The following is a 16,592-nucleotide window of genomic DNA, read 5'->3' as shown; positions in this document are numbered from 1 at the left end:
ATTAGAAGTAACATCTTTTTAACACAAAAATGTTTAGAGTCATTTCCTGAGCATACAACAATAGAATCTACTCACCTCATCTACAATAACATGAGACACATTTGTTAGGAGACCATCTTCTTGAAGTTTTCTTAGCAAAACCCCTGTTGTACAATAGAGTAACCTGGTAGATTCACTAGCGCGAGACTCCATCCGGATCTGATATCCACACAAAGAATTCTGAAGGGAAAACATAGCCAAGACTGGATTCTCACAAATGATGTGGGGAAAAAAGCTTTAGAGACTGAAGTACAGGTGCTGGTCCTGCTCCTATATGGAGCAGTCTAAGAAAATCTGTTTAGTGCCACTTATTACTTTCCTATGTTTTCAATTATACCAAACTATAAAATTTGTTCTGGCAATTTAAACAAGGAAGAATTTTCAGAATTTTGAAACAAAAAGCTGTTCTCCTGCTCTGAGTACCATTAACATGATTATGGAAATATTAACAGATTTAATCAATTTCTTATGAAATTATCTTGGAGCAAAATACTGAGGTGCTCAGGAACAGAATTTTAGATCTGCTCCTACAACTTGTCTACTCTTCTATCAAGATCTCATAGAAGCTGCAACCATTAAAAACCAGTGGTGCCTGATAAGAATCCTGAAGTCACTTCTATTTCCATCACATTTTCTTTCATACTCCTTCAGTCATTCCTCTGCTGTGTTTGTAAACATGTCTGTCATCCCCTTTATTTAAATTCCTTATAAGACAGAAATTGTGCCCTTTGTCCCCTTACATGTCATGAGAGTCCAGAAAAATTGCCACATAAAATTTTTTTTTTTGCCACATAAAATTTTAATGGAAGGGTTATCTAACTTAAAGATAGACAAAAATGTTAAGTACTCTATCTAGAAAGAACAATTCAAAGCATAATTAAATTGAATTACATGAACTTGGAATTCATTATATTTGGTTCTAAACCAATTTTATTAATACATTTTGCAGTCACTCTGGTTAAGGTTTGGCCAGTTTTGTGTACACTTTTATCCTCAAACACAGGACAACAGGTATTTTAAGTTCTTTTTTCTATTGTTTTTATATACAGGATTTGAAAATAGTCTCATATTGTCTTCGATATTGTTTTTTTGCTTCTGTTCATTGAGCTAATGAAAATCATTCAGGAATATATCCTACAGAAAAGATTTCCAAATACTGAGATATCTGGTATTACAATTTATCTGTATGTATTTATATTCTTTGAATGATCAACTTAGTAATGTAATATATTTGAGTACTCAGTTACTGAAGTGAATATATTTTTCCTTTTACATGAGAATTTTAATGATAATTACTTACAATCCTTTTCCTACAAAGGAGAGTGGCATATCATACCTATCAAAGAAAACACAAAAAGCACCTAAGAGGTGCTACTGAACAAACAGTATCGGCCAAAATTCATATATGGTACAGGTTCCATTTGGATCCCAAGAGCACAGGTAAGTAATGTCATGTCACCATTCTCTGAGGTAGAGCTGAACAACATTTTACCTTTCCTCCAGGTCCATTTTCACAGCCCAATTCATCACACACTCTTGTGGCTAAACTCACTGCTGAGATTCTTCGGGGCTGGGTGCAGACGATGTTACATTTAGTTGCTCCCCACTCATTCAGAAGCAGATCTTCTAAGAGAAAATGTGGCACCTGAGTACTTTTACCACTCCCTGTTTCACCTGCCACAACCACAACCCGGTGCCTTTTAAGAGTTTCAACAATTGAACTCCTGTGTTTAAACACAGGCAACTGTTGCCTTTCCTTTAGAAGTCTCTGGTACTTAGGTGTGCTTTGCAACTTTCTAAAGAGGTTTCTAACAGGTTCCAAATCTTCCACCTTTTCCGATTCCAAGGACAGTGCAGAAAAATCCTCATCAGAAACTAAATTTTCCCAAGATTCCTCAGGATCTTCAGAGTTTTCTCTCTTATTTTCAGAATGCTGTTGTTGCTGTTGCTGCTGCTGTTTCAGTTTATTCAGAAGTTTGGCAATAAAAAGGTCACGTGGTTTATTGGTTTCCATTTTATTTAATTCTTCCTTTTTCTTTTCCGCATCACTCCACTCTAGCCAAACATCTCGGTAAGTAGGAGGAAGCAACTGATGAACTGACTATAAAGGAAAAAAATAGTAATACATTGTGTTGACTAATTACTGGATACCAAAATTCAATAGGTTAGAACTGAAAAGAATAGCTATTGCTTCTTAAAATATCTCTTAAACTAGTAGGTTACTACTGTATTTTAATAAAAGATATACACGCATATTGTAGGGAGTAGGAAATGGCAACCTGCTCCAGTATTTTTGCCTGGGAAATTCCATGGCTAGAGGAGGCTAGTGGGCTATATAGTCCATGGGGTCACAAAGTGCTAGACGTGACTGAGTACAAACATACACACATATGATGCAAACTGATAAACAGCATATAAACAGGCTTCTGGACTTACTAGCTGTGTGACCTTGGGCAAGTAACTTAACTTCTTGGTGCCTTAGTTTCTAATTGTAAAATGGGGCTAATAATTATACCTCCCTTATATGCATACTCTGAGGTAAACTTTCAGTTAATCAAACACAGTGCTTATTCTAGAACACAATAAACTATTAAACACATGTTTATTATTTATTCCTATGGTAGTGCTATTTAAATATGTAGATGATCCACAAAGCACTGATCAAAGTTCCCTCTGAGATTCCATTTGTATATTACAAGTCAAAGTATTTTACTTTGAACTCCATTGGATGGAATCTAAGTTATCCTGCCTCTGTTTTATTAAGAGCCCACAATTATTTTTGTAACATTGTCAGTCATTTCCATTAATTAAGCTTACCTTATGATACCTTATTTTGCAAAACAAGGGAAATAAAGACATTAAGAACTTTTACTGAGAGAAAATGGAAAAGAACTATTCTTTGGAATTCTACTTAATCAGTGTCTAAATTTTCAGTAGTTCTAATTCACCAGGAAGAAAGATATACACGTTCATTACAAAGAGAAAATGCTGACAGTACTCCCAACCCCACCCCACCCACAAAAAAGAGCACAGTGTTCTCTTAAAAGTGCTCTCTTCAAATCAATATAGTGAAAATGAGTATACTACCCAAAGCAATTTACAAATTCAGTGCAATCCCTGTCAAGCTACCAGCCACATTTTTCACAGAACTAGAACAAATAATTTCAAGATTTGTATGGAAATACAAAAAACCTCGAATAGCCAAAGCAATCTTGAGAAAGAAGAATGGAACGGGAGGAATCAACTTGCCTGACTTCAGGCTCTACTACAAAGCCACAGTCATCAAGACAGTATGGTACTGGCACAAAGACAGACATATAGATCAATGGAACAAAATAGAAAGCCCAGAGATAAATCCACACACATATGGACACCTTATCTTTGACAAAGGAGGCAAGAATATACAATGGAGTAAAGACAATCTCTTTAACAAGTGGTGCTGGGAAAACTGGTCAACCACTTGTAAAAGAATGAAACTAGATCACTTTCTAACACCGTACACAAAAATAAACTCAAAATGGATTAAAGATCTAAATGTAAGATCAGAAACTATAAAACTCCTAGAGGAGAATATAGGCAAAACACTCTCAGAAATAAATCACAGCAGGATCCTCTATGATCCACCTCCCAGAATTCTGGAAATAAAAGCAAAAATAAACAAATGGGATCTAATTAAAATTAAAAGCTTCTGCACAACAAAGGAAACTATAAGCAAGGTGAAAAGACAGCCTTCTGAATGGGAGAAAATAATAGCAAATGAAGCAACTGACAAACAACTAATCTCAAAAATATACAAGCAACTTATGCAGCTCAACTCCAGAAAAATAAACGACCCAATCAAAAAATGGGCCAAAGAACTAAATAGACATTTCTCCAAAGAAGACATATGGATGGCTAACAAACACATGAAAAGATGCTCAACATCACTCATTATTAGAGAAATGCAAATCAAAACCACAATGAGGTACCACTTCACACCAGTCAGAATGGCTGCGATCCAAAAATCTGCAAGCAATAAATGCTGGAGAGGGTGTGGAGAAAAGGGAACCCTCCTACACTGTTGGTGGGAATGCAAACTAGTACAGCCACTATGGAGAACAGTGTGGAGATTCCTTAAAAAATTGCAAATAGAACTCCCTTATGACCCAGCAATCACACTTCTGGGCATACACATCGAAGAAACCAGAATTGAAAGAGACACATGTACCCCAATGTTCATCGCAGCACTGTTTATAATAGCCAGGACATGGAAACAACCTAGATGTCCATCAGCAGATGAATGGATAACAAAGCTGTGGTACATATACACAATGGAGTATTACTCAGCCGTTAAAAAGAATACATTTGAATCAGTTCTGATGAGATGGATGAAACTGGAGCCAATTATACAGAGTGAAGTAAGCCAGAAAGAAAAACACCAATACAGTATACTAACACATATATATGGAATTTAGGAAGATGGCAATGACGACCCTGTATGCAAGTCAGGAAAAAAGACACAGATGTGTATAACGGACTTTTGGACTCAGAGGGAGAGGGAGAGGGTGGGATGATTTGGGAGAATGGGAATTCTAACATGTATACTATCATGTAAGAATTGAATCACCAGTCCATGTCTGACGTAGGGTGCAGCATGCTTGGGGCTGGTGCATGGGGATGACCCAGAGAGATGTTGTAGGGAGGGAGGTGGGAGGGGGGGGTCATGTTTGGGAACGCATGTAAGAATTAAAGATTTTAAAATTAAAAAAATTTAAAAAAATTAAAAAAAAAAAAAAGTAAAAACAAAATTTGAAAAAAAAAAAAGTGCTCTCTTCAGTAAGACTTTATTTTCATCTTTCCTTAAACTGGAAGTTTTAGTCGATATAACCTAAAAGTGAAAACTGGAACCAATGTTTTGTATTTTAAAGTTGAGAGATAATATAACATTAAAGGAAAACAATTGTTTAAAAACTCTCCTTAATTCAATCACTCTAGCACAGTTTTTTAATCTTTAAATCAGTGTAGCTTGCAAAGCTGGACCAAATGGTTCAGTGCCTCCAGTCCAAGGAGAGAAAGCTTGAACTATGTTTGGAGATGAGACAAAGTCAAAATTATAAATAAGCAGAAACAAGGACTACTCAGAAGCAACATTCAGTGAAGAGAAAACTGGCACAAAGGGCCACGATTAAACCTTACCTTCCACATGCAGATCGTTTCATGTTGACAAAATATACCCATTACTCCACAAATGAATTCTGAGACACTTGGATCTATAAAAACTTACCTGACCTTTCACTAAACGATAAAGAGCTAAAGTAGCTCCCAGGTGCTGAGCCTGCATACCATCCTCTGTTAAGATCGTGGGGCACACAACCAGGACATCATCTTCAGACTTGATTACCCTCACCCTAAAAGAAGCCAAAGACATTTTAAAATAAAATTGATGAAGTAAAAATGGTCAGAATTCCATTAACATTGAACTGTAGTTTACATTATTTAAATTAAATATTCTCACAGAAAACACTATATTAATACCAGGTAATGATTTATAGGCACTATCAACCTAGAGATGTAGAACCAGCTTCCTAAACATCTACTTTACTCATAGGAAAAAAAATATTTTCATCTTAGATTTTTCTAAAAGTTCACTCAGTTAACCAAAAACATACCTACATTTCCAGTATCTACCTACTGCAACTTTTTCAAAGGAAGGATTTGGACTCTTGGGAAGATTCTTCCTGACCCAATCGATCAGAAATTGTTTGGGAGATTTTCCAGTCCAGCTTCGAGCAGTATAGTCAAAATTTCTTACATCATGAGGTTCTTTCTTTTTCTCTAAAATGACAAAGATTGGTTCTTTAAAAATGCTTATGTAGTAATACAGAATATCTTTTGAAGAATTAAAGTTCTCCCACTTTTGGGAACAGATTTTTTTTTTAAGAGAACAGGTTAGAAAAGGACAGACAGACCTGATTCAAGCAAGGGAAAGGTTGGCCAAAAAGGGGATAATAGGATGAGCAAAGTCATGGAGCCATAAAACAATACATGTTTTAAGAATGATGCAGCTGGAGTACACAGCTGGGAGAATAAGGTGGAAAGGTAGAGTGTGGCAGAATGCAAAGGATCATCAGAGCCATAATAGAAGGTTTGAACTTGTTAACTGATTAAAATTTTTAACCAGAAACTTATATTTTCATCTGTGTTACAGAAAGATAATTCTGGCAGGAGTCTGAACTGGAGAGAGATGAGGCTGAAGCCAGATGTTGGTAATCACAAAATGCTAAACAAATTATTATAATGATTACTTTTCCAAGACAGTGTGTGGAAGTGTAACTTTACTGCCATCTTTTGTAGTTTGTTGGAATACAAAGTAACACAATTTCTCACTTATATAGTCCTTGATGTTTTACTATTTACAAATTACACTCTGGAACACTCTCCCTTCATTTTACCTCTTTCTTCTTCAGGAGCAGCTGTAGACTTTTCAAATAAATTAAAGTTCAAAGCACTTTCTCCTTCTGTGACTACAGGAGGCTTCTTTCTTTCATTCTGTTGGTGTGAAATCTTTATGGCTGGATTGAATACTGGATGATCTTGTAAAGTTTCCATTTCTACCAAAAAAAAATGATGCTTATTTATTTTTTTATTCATATTTGTTTTTCATGCCTTTTTACTTTGCAATTTTTTTTTTTTAAACATTGCTTCTTTTTCCTTCTTACTAGGAATTTGTACTAGAAGTTCAAGGCAATCTATTTTCACATTACATACTAACATTTTTAGAACAAATCACTTAACAGATGTAGAAGGCCAAGAAAAACATCTTCACTAAAAATAAATTCTCATGGAATTATATTCACCTCTCCTTCTTGAGTGGAGATAGTGTTTTATGGTGTACACTTCAGGTTAACTAACTATGGCTGCAGGCCAAATCCAACCCTGCTACCTATTTCCATATGGTCTGTGAGCTAAGGATGATTTTTACATCTTTAACTGGTTGAAAAAGATAAAAGAAAGAAATATTTGGTGCCATGTGAAAATTATATGAAATTTCACCATCCATAAAGTTTTCTGAGAACATAACCATTTGCTTATGTCTTGTATATGGCTGCTTTTATGCTGTGGCAGCAGAGCTGAGTAATCATAACAACCTGTAAAACTTAAATATTTACTATTTGGCTTGTTGCAAAAGTTTGCCACCCCCAAGTGTAAAATGTTAGGAAAGAGAAGACATATAAAAAAGAGGCAACCTCCATCCAAGGAAAGCCAATAAAGAAGACATATTAATACATCTAAGAATTTTAAAGCATTTACCTCTTTGAAATTTCCTTATTTTCTCCTGAGTCTCTTTTTGGCCTTGCTTGTTCTTTTCTAGTTTAAACGTAGCTGCCTGCTCCTTTGCATCCAGAAGTTTAGCTGCAAGGTGCAAGTACCTTTCATTCTGTTGTTCCAAATAAGATGATGACAAAGAAACGAAGAGCAAGATTAGTTTATCTACTGTCAATGTATTATATCAAAGCCTGTGATCTTTTGATCTTATTCTTTGGTCCAACAAATCTTTTAGCAATTTTTCATAGAGAAATAATACAAACGTACAAATCTGTAGGTACACAGATGTTCACTGCAGTTGCTGATTGAAAAGGAAAACTGGAAATCAAGTGTGGTATGCTCTACAGAGAAAACTAGTCATTGGGGGGAAAAGTCAAGAAGCAATAGAATGACGGTAATGCAAAGAATTGACTCACTAGAAAAGACCCTGATGCTGGAAAAGGTTGAAGGCGGGAAGAAAAGGGGACAACAAAGGATAAGATGGTTGGTTGGCATCACTGACTCGATGGACATGAGTTTGAGTAAGCTTTGGGAGTTGGTGATGGGACAGGGAAGCCTGGAGTGCTGCAGTCCACAGGGTCGCAAAGAGTCGGACATGACTGAGCTACTGAACTGAACTGAATCCACATGGAGAAACTTACTTGACATGTTAAATAAAATAAGCGAACTATGGAATAAAATGTAAGTATGAGCTCATTTCTGTAAAAAGAAAAGTTACTTTTACACATTTTATAAATATATGGATTTCAAGGACTGCATATGCAATAGTACAAGACACTCGCAGCCAAAAAACCAAAACAAAACAGAAGCAACACTGTAACAAATTCAATAAAGACTATATAAAAAACAAAAATACAATTTTCTGAAAGCTGCTGCTGCTAAGTCACTTCAGTCGTGCCCGACTCTTGTGCAACCCCATAGACGGCAGCCCACCAGGCTGCTCCGTCCATGGGATTTTCCAGGCAAAAACACTGGAGTGGGTTGCCATTGCCTTCTCCATTTCTGAAAGCTACCTTCCTATAATCTCTATCTTATGGAAGACAGTCAGGGATGTTACCCAAAAAAAAAGGCCTCTGGAGAAAATGTGTATTATAAAATTTAACTCTGCTGAGCAAAAACCAGACAGAGAGCTAAACTCAAATTACTGGTTTCTCCTTTAGGTTAGGTTAATAAGAGATGGGAAGCATCAAACCACTGGGAAGAGAAGAGGGTATTAGCAGTGCTGCTATGAGACACAACCACTGAGTCGAGGGGAAAAGAGACAACTAAGGAAGCACAATTCTGGGATCATTCTGTGTAGAAGCAGACAGCAATAGAGTGTAACAGACAGAAGGATTAGCTATCGCCTCAATTTCACCCAAACCACACTCATTCTTTCAATCTTTCCTCTCTGTGGCACTGATACCACCATCCCTCCGCCTACGAATCTCCTGCTGTCTTTGGCTCCTTAATTTATGTTCAGTATATCAGCAATTTCTATTGATTCTTCCTTTAAATGTTTCTCTTCTAAGTTCCAATTTGGGGACCTCCCTGGTTGTCCAGGGGCTTCCCTGGTAGCTCAGCAGGTAAAGAATCTGCCTGCAAATCAGGAAACCTCGGTTCAATTTCTGGGTCAGGAAGATCCCCTAGAGAAGGAATAAGTACCCACTCCAGTATTCTTGGGCTTCCCTGGTGGCTCAGATGTTAAAAGAATCCACCTGCAATGCGGGAGACTGGGTTCAATCCCTGGCTTGGGAAGATCCCCATGGCAACCCACTCCAGTGTTCTTGCCTGGAGAATTACATGAACAGAGGAGCCTGGCAGACTACACTCCATGGTGTCGCAGAGTCAGACGTGACTGAGCAACTTTCACTTCACTGGCTGTCCGGAGGCTAGGAGTCTGCTCTTCTACAGAAGGGGGCACAGGCTCAATCCTGCTCAGGGAAGTTCTGCATGCTGTACGGTGTGCTCACACCTCTCCTCCAAAACACCATACAAATTCCAATTTGGGACTTTATCATTTCACACCTGAGCAAGTGCAAAAGTTATTCTTGCGGGTTACCTGCCTCCACACAGTTAGCGAGCCTTCCTAATCAATAGGGAAAGTTCTTAAATTCACTTTCTGGGCATCAAAATTTTCTAGTCTCAGTTAAACTCACTTGTTTACTCCTATTTGCTAGTACTCACACATTTTATCCTGATTACAGTTTAATATGCAAAGGCCCTTTGCACAATTCCACTTCTGTACCCTTATTTACACTATTTCACTCATCTGGGCCATTTTCCCATTCTTTGTTGCCTATGCATGTTTCATGCATCCTTCAAATCCCACTTCTTTTCAGTTCAGTCACTCAGTCGTGTCCAACCCTTTGCGACCCCATGAATCACAGCACACCAGGCCTCCCTGTCCATCACCAACTCCCGGAGTTCACTCAAACTCATGTCCATCGAGTCGGTGATGCCATCCAGCCATCTCATCCTCTGTCGTCCCCTTCTCCTCCTGCCCCCAATCCCTCCCAGCATCAGAGTCTTTTCCAATGAGTCAACTCTTCGCATGAGGTGGCCAAAGTACTGGAGTTTCAGCTTTTAGCATCATTCCTTCCAAAGAACACCCAGGACTGATCTCCTTTAGGATGGACTGGTTGGATCTCCTTGCAGTCCAAGGGACTCTCAAGAGTCTTCTCCAACACCACAGTTCAAAAGCATCAATTCTTCGGCGCTCAGCTCTCTTCACAGTCCAACTCTCACATCCATACATGACCACTGGAAAAACCATTGCCTTGACTAGATGGACCTTTGTTGACAAAGTAATGTCTCTACTTTTTAATATGCTATCTAGGTTGGTCATAACTTTCCTTCCAAGCAGTATGCATCTTTTAATTTCATGACTGCAATTACCATCTGTAGTGATTTTGGAGCCCAAAAAATAAAGTCTGACAGTAAGACTGACCAGATGCTCCAATCAGAAGAGACCTCTTTTTCTGAACCTCAAAATAACATGTACTATCATAAATTGTTTTTGTTACTTTAATACAGGCACATGCTTAAAAAAAATACTCAGGATACAGAAGAGTATAATCCACCCTACTAACCCCAGCCCTGTTCACTAGTAATAGCTTCTTGTGTATTTCTCAAGATGTCTCCTTTGCATACAAAAGGATGCAAATATATGTGTGTGTGAGTGTGTGTGTATGTATTATTTTACTCAAATGAGTTCATTATACTACACATGCTGTTGTACTTCCTTTTCTCCATTCTAAATCAACTTTATAAAGGTATGATTCGCTTATAACAAAACATACCCATTTTACGTGAATAGAATGTGTTTGATAAACGTATATATCCACATAACCATCATCATAAAGACATAAATCACTGCCATCATCCCCAAAAGTTTCCCTATCATGCCTAACAGTCAATCTCCTTCCTCCATCCGTGGGCTCAGACAACCACTGATCTGGTTTCTCTTACTAGAGATTGATTTTGCATAGATGACTTTTCTAGGATTTAACATAATGAAATTGTTCAGCATGTACTTATTTGTGCCTTTCATTCTTATATAATGATTTTGAAAGCTGCTTATAGTGTTTGGCTGTTATTAATAAAACTGCTATGAATATTTGTGTACAAGCTTTTTTACGACATTTTCATTTTTACTGAGTAAATACCTAGGAATGAAATTGTTAGGTCATATGGTAAATGCATGTCTAACTTCATAAGAAAGTGACAGTTTTCCAAAGTAGTTGTACTCCTACAATCGGTGTAGGAGTGTTCGGTTGCTTCATATCCTCCCAACATTTGGTATTACTGATCTTTTAATTTTTGCCATTTTGATAGATATATAGTAGTATTTCATTGCAGTTTTCATTTTCATTTTTCCCACAACTAGCAATGTTGAAGTTATTTTTACATGTTTATTGGCCATCCAAACATCTGCTTTTGTAAAATGCCTGTTGTCCTTTTAAAACTTCTTTATAAATTCTAGATAGAAGTCTTTAATCAGATATATGTATTGTTATTTTCTTCCTACAACTTGATTTTTTCACTTAATCTAATATTTTTAGCTTATCTTATGATATGTAGGTTTTCTCTGTCCAGGCAAAGGCTTTCGTTTATAAAATAATGTGCTTTTAAAATTATCCGAATCATTTAGCATACTCTTAACACTTAATCATTTAAAAATACTTGGCGACTGTCTCTTTAGACATGGGAGTGATGTAACAACATTTATTGAATGGTTATTTCTTGTCATGTTTTTCCCTAAGTGTTGTTTTATTTAACTCTCACATAAACCCCAAGAGATAACTACTTCAATTTACAAATGAGGAAACTAAATCTTAGAAAACTTAAATATTTTGCAAGGAATATCCAACTATAAGATTAACACAAATTTCTACTCACAGGGTCAAATTTTTCCTCTTCTAAACTTTTAGAAGCCTCACTCTTTTCTTCATTTTGTTGTTCAGCATATCGCAAAATCCATTCTTTCATATTTACTTCCAAATTTTTTCCATCCTTTTTTGGCTAGAAAAAAAAACAACAAATATCTGAAAAATCAAAATTCGAAAAAGATGTCAAAACTATCATCAAGTGTCACTGCTTTTATAATTTCTTTACACTCAGAAACAGCAGACACATAAGTCTCAAAAATCATAGTGAAGGACAAATGAGTAGAACTCAACATTACTTTGGTAAGTCTAAACTTACATAGTTCAAAGAATCCATTTACATAAAGAGGCAAAAATTGACAGAACTGTGAAAAACCTGCGTTATTCTTTACCAGTGGTTTTGTGCAGATGCTGTTTCCACAGGTTTTTATTTATTTTTAAGCTTTACTGAGGTCTGATACATTAACAATTGTACATATTATTGTGATTTTAACTATTATATATGCATACACTCATCATTTTGATGAGTTTGGACATATGCTTATATCATGGATGCTAAAGCTGAAGCTCCAATACTTTGGCCATCTGATGGGAAGAACTGACTCATTGGAAAAGACCCTAATGCTAGGAAAGACTGAGGGCAGAAGGAGAAGGGATGACAGAGGATGAGATGGTTGGAGGGCATCACCGACTCGAAGGACATGAGTTTGAGCAAGCTCTGGAAGCTGGTGATGGACAAGGAAGCCTGGTGTGTTGCAGTCCATGGGGTCACAAAGAGTTGGATATGACTGAGTGACTGAACTGACTGATATACCCATGATACCACATGATACTACAACCAAGGTACTAAATGTGCCTGTAACTTTCAAAAATTCTTGAGCGTTCCATTGTGTGTGTGTGTGTGTATTGCTGTGGGGAGAGGCGTGGTTGTGGTAAGAAAGCTTAACATGAGATCTATCCTCTTAACATATTTTAAAGTACACAATACTGTTCTGTTGACCCCAGGCACTATGTTGAACAGCAGATGTCTAGAATTTATTGATATTGCATAACTGAAATTTTATTACCATTAAGCAACATTTTCCCATTTGTCCCTTCTCCCTTTAGCCCCTGGTAACTACCATTCTGTTTCTATGAACATGACTATTTTAGGTACTTCATATAAGTGACATCATGCAATATTTGTCTTTCTGTGACTAGCTTATTTAACTTAGCATAATGTTCTCTAGGTTCACCCATGTTCATAGATGTTTTATGATATGCAAAGTATTTGTGTATAATGCCCTAAGTGTTAGGGACCAAACGACCGGCTCTAGGACCTGAGTCATGTTTACCTGAAAGAGACAGGATATGCGCTCATCCTGCCTGGCCAATCATGTAACGCCAGCTACTCCTGTAACTGAGACAAAGAACTGCCTGTATATAAGCCGCCATACTCCTTTGTTCAGGGCTCTTGTTGGATTCCCTTGTGCGGGATGAGACTTGGGCCCTAGCGCGCTGGGAATAAACAAACTCCCTTCTCGCCTTTGCATTACTGTGGTGGACTTGCTCTCTCGGTTGGTTCAGAGATACGGGCTCGGTGCATAACATTTGGGGGCTCGTCTGGGATCTCCGCCCCACCGGGGAGGACAACTCTCCTGGTAGAAGGCAGTAACCTCATTAGGAGATAAGAGCTCTGAGCACCGGTGCTAACGTTGCAAAAGCCCAGATTAAGGCCAGGGCCCAGTATCATACTGGGGAGGCATCTGGGTGTAAAGTGCAGAGGCAAGTCCAGCGTAAGGCCGGGGCCCGATATCTTGATGGGGAGGCAGCTGGCTCTGGTTACTGGATTAAGTCCAGTGTAAGGCTGGGGCCCGGTATCTTGCTGGGGAGGCGGCTGGCTCTGGTTACTGGACTAAGTCCAGCGTAAGGCCGGGGCCCGGTATCAGGCCGGGGCCCGGTATCGTGCCGGGGAGGCAGCTGGCTCTGTGAACATCCTGCAGGTAAGATTGAGTGCATTGTTGGTGGCCACCTTGCGTTTGTTATCTGTTTGTCTATTTGTGGTGTCTGCGTTGCTCTTTGTGTGCTCTGTTGGCTCCCAGTGTACTTTTCTGTGATCATGGGACAAACAACTTCTACTCCTTTATCTCTTATGATTAACCACTTCTCTGATTTCAAGTCTAGAGCTCAGAATCTTTCGTTACTGTTGAAGAAGAGCGAACTGGTGACTTTCTGTTCCGCCGAGTGGCCCACCTTTGACGTTGGATGGCCACAAGAGGGAACCTTCAATCCCCAAATTATCCAGGCAGTTAAAGAGAGGGTGCTTACTCCTAGTCCTGCCGGGCACTCAGATCAGACTCCCTACATTCTGGTCTGGCAGGATCTAGTGAGAAACCAACCAGAATGGCTTAAACCCTTTGTTTTCATTCCTTCTAAACCTCCTAAACCTCCCCGTCCCTGTTCCCTGACTCCAACCTCGCCAACCCTGCAGGTGCTAGTCATGACGGCTTCCGAAGACAAAGAAGGAAAAAAGGACGAGAATCGACGAAGCCCGTCTTCCAGGAATCTTCTCTGTATCCTAATCTGATAGATTTAGAGACCGAGTTGTCCCCACCCCCATATGCAGATCCACATCCGCCTCTGCTTCCACAGGTTTCATCGGGAGAAGCCCGGAGGAGAGCCGAGCCCTCAGCTCCTCCCAGAGAAAGGGGCCCTGCCCAGGGAACTCGGGGAAAGGCAAAAAAAATGGCCGGCGTAGGGGAAGTAGACCCGGAGGTTCCCTCCTCCACCGTTCATGCGTTTCCGGTCCGGGCGGGGCCAGCCAGAGAGGGTGGAGAATGGACTTATCAGTATTGGCCCTTCTCCACTAGTAATTTGTACAACTGGAAAACCCAGACTCCCTCCTTCTCTGAAAAACCGCAGGGTCTTATTGATCTTTTAGAGTCTATCCTGTTTACTCACAATCCCACTTGGGATGATTGTCAGCAACTGTTACAGGTACTTTTTACTACAGAGGAGCGCGAACGGATCCTGTCAGAAGCCCGGAAAAATGTGCCAGGGGTGGATGGGAAGCCCACAATACAGCCTAACCTCATTGAGGAGGGGTTCCCCTTGGTGCGACCCAACGGGGACTTCGAACGCGCTGAAGGTAGGGAGCGTCTCTGAGTGTACCGTCAGACTCTCATGGCTGGCCTTAGAGCGGCCGCCAGAAAGCCAACTAATTTGGCCAAAATAAATTCAGTGAGACAAGAGCCAAATGAGAGCCCAGCAGCCTTCCTGGAAAGGATAATAGAAGCTTTTAGACAGTATACCCCTATGGACCCACAGGCAGATGAGTCACGAGCAGCAGTTATGTTAGCATTTGTAAATCAAGCAGCCCCCAATATTAGAAGAAAGTTACAAAAGATAGAGAGGTTAAGTGAACAATCCTTGCAAGATCTAGTGAGGGCAGCCAAGAGAGTTTTTAATCATAGAGAGACCCCGGAAGAGAGAGAGGACCGCATTAGAAGAAAAAAAAGATAATTTAGAGCTGAAGAAAACCGTAAAAATCAAAAAGAGCTGGCCCAGATATGGATCTTGGGGTTTGCAGAAAAGGCCAGGCCCCTATATAAAGGGACCAAACAAAACAAGGACTGGAAATGGACTGAGCCAATGAAAGAGGCCTTCCAAGAGCTCAGGTGAGCCTTGCTAGAAGCTCCTGCCCTTGCCCTCCCTGATCCATCTAAGCCTTTCCAATTATTTGTAGATGAAAAGTGGGGGATAGGAAAAGGGGTACTAACACAGAGATGGGGACCATGGAAGCGACCTGTAGCTTACCTTTCCAAGAGACTGGACCCAGTGGCAGCCGGATGGCCACCTTGCCTCCGTATCATCGCAGCCACTGCGCTCTTTATCTAGCTCCACGATGCTGATAAACTGACTTATGGACAGAGACTCTTGGTCTACACTCCTCATGCCATAGAGAGAGTTTTAAAGCAACCCCCAGGTAAATGGATTTCTAATGCCCGCTTGACGCACTACCAGGCCTTGCTACTTGACACCCCACGGATTCATTTCCAAACACCCTGCACTCTAAATCCAGCCACTCTTTTGCCCAATCCGGAGGAAAACAGCCCCCTCCATGATTGTGATGAGATACTGGCCGGGGTAGCAGCAATGCGAAAGGGCTTAACCGATACTCCACTGGATAACAGTGAGCTAAAATGGTTCACAGATAGCAGCAGTTATGTAAAAGATGGACAGAGATGGGCGGGAGCCGCAGTAGTAGATGACTCTGGACAGACGATATGGGCAGAGGCCCTTCCCCCGGATACCTCAGCACAAAAGGCAGAGTTAATTGCCCTGATTCAAGCATTAGAGAGAGCCAAAGGAAAAAGAATAACTATTTTCACTGAGAGTCGCTATGCTTTTGGCACGGTACACATCCAGGGCCCGATATATCGGGAACGGGGGTTTTTGACAGCTGAAGGAAAAGAAATTAAAAACTTGCCTGAAATCCGTAGACTTTTAGAGCTGTACAGATGCCTCGGGATGTGTCAATAGTACACGTACCTGGACATCAGAAGGGTGACAGCCCCACGGCACGAGGGAATCGTGCCGCAGACCTGGCAGCTCGAAAAGTAGCTGATGAAGATTTCATCACCCCTGTGTTGGAGATTGGACTTCCACCTCCAGGTATGGGAACTCTGCCCCAACCCCTGAGTATTCATCCACAGACCTTGCTTAGATTCAAGAACACATCAACCTTCAAAAAGGTAAAGATGGATGGTACCAAGACTCAGACGGCTACTTGATACTCCCTGCTCAGTTGGGACGGCAACTATGTGAGCATTTACACTTGTCTACTCATCTGGGAAAAAAGAAGACTCTGATGCTCTTTCAAACTGCGTGCCTGCGATTTCC

General features: G+C 39.8%; 1 protein-coding gene across 4 annotated transcripts in view; it reads right to left on the bottom strand.

Annotated features, from left to right (window-relative positions):
- The window catches only part of DHX29 (DExH-box helicase 29), a 54,424-nt gene that overhangs the window by 22,477 nt on the left and 15,355 nt on the right, over nt 1-16,592 (bottom strand). For all 4 annotated transcript variants that reach the window (XR_011249708.1, XR_011249709.1, XM_069556522.1 and 1 more), the window contains exons 6-12: nt 11,725-11,847; nt 7,330-7,456; nt 6,471-6,629; nt 5,688-5,853; nt 5,303-5,426; nt 1,532-2,140; nt 76-219 (exon numbers count right to left, since the gene is read on the bottom strand). Coding sequence is in view for 2 of the 4 variants with exons in the window: in XM_069556522.1 (XP_069412623.1) it covers nt 76-219; nt 1,532-2,140; nt 5,303-5,426; nt 5,688-5,853; nt 6,471-6,629; nt 7,330-7,456; nt 11,725-11,847 (1,452 nt within the window). In the remaining 2 variants the exon portion in view is untranslated. The remainder of the gene's footprint in view (nt 1-75; nt 220-1,531; nt 2,141-5,302; nt 5,427-5,687; nt 5,854-6,470; nt 6,630-7,329; nt 7,457-11,724; nt 11,848-16,592) is intronic.

This window comes from Ovis canadensis, chromosome 16 (genome assembly GCF_042477335.2).
Source record: "Ovis canadensis isolate MfBH-ARS-UI-01 breed Bighorn chromosome 16, ARS-UI_OviCan_v2, whole genome shotgun sequence".
In the NCBI taxonomy this organism is placed as follows: domain Eukaryota; kingdom Metazoa; phylum Chordata; class Mammalia; order Artiodactyla; family Bovidae; genus Ovis; species Ovis canadensis.
The sequence above is the reverse complement of the archived record's forward strand: the minus strand, read 5'-3'. Positions and strand labels throughout refer to the sequence as shown.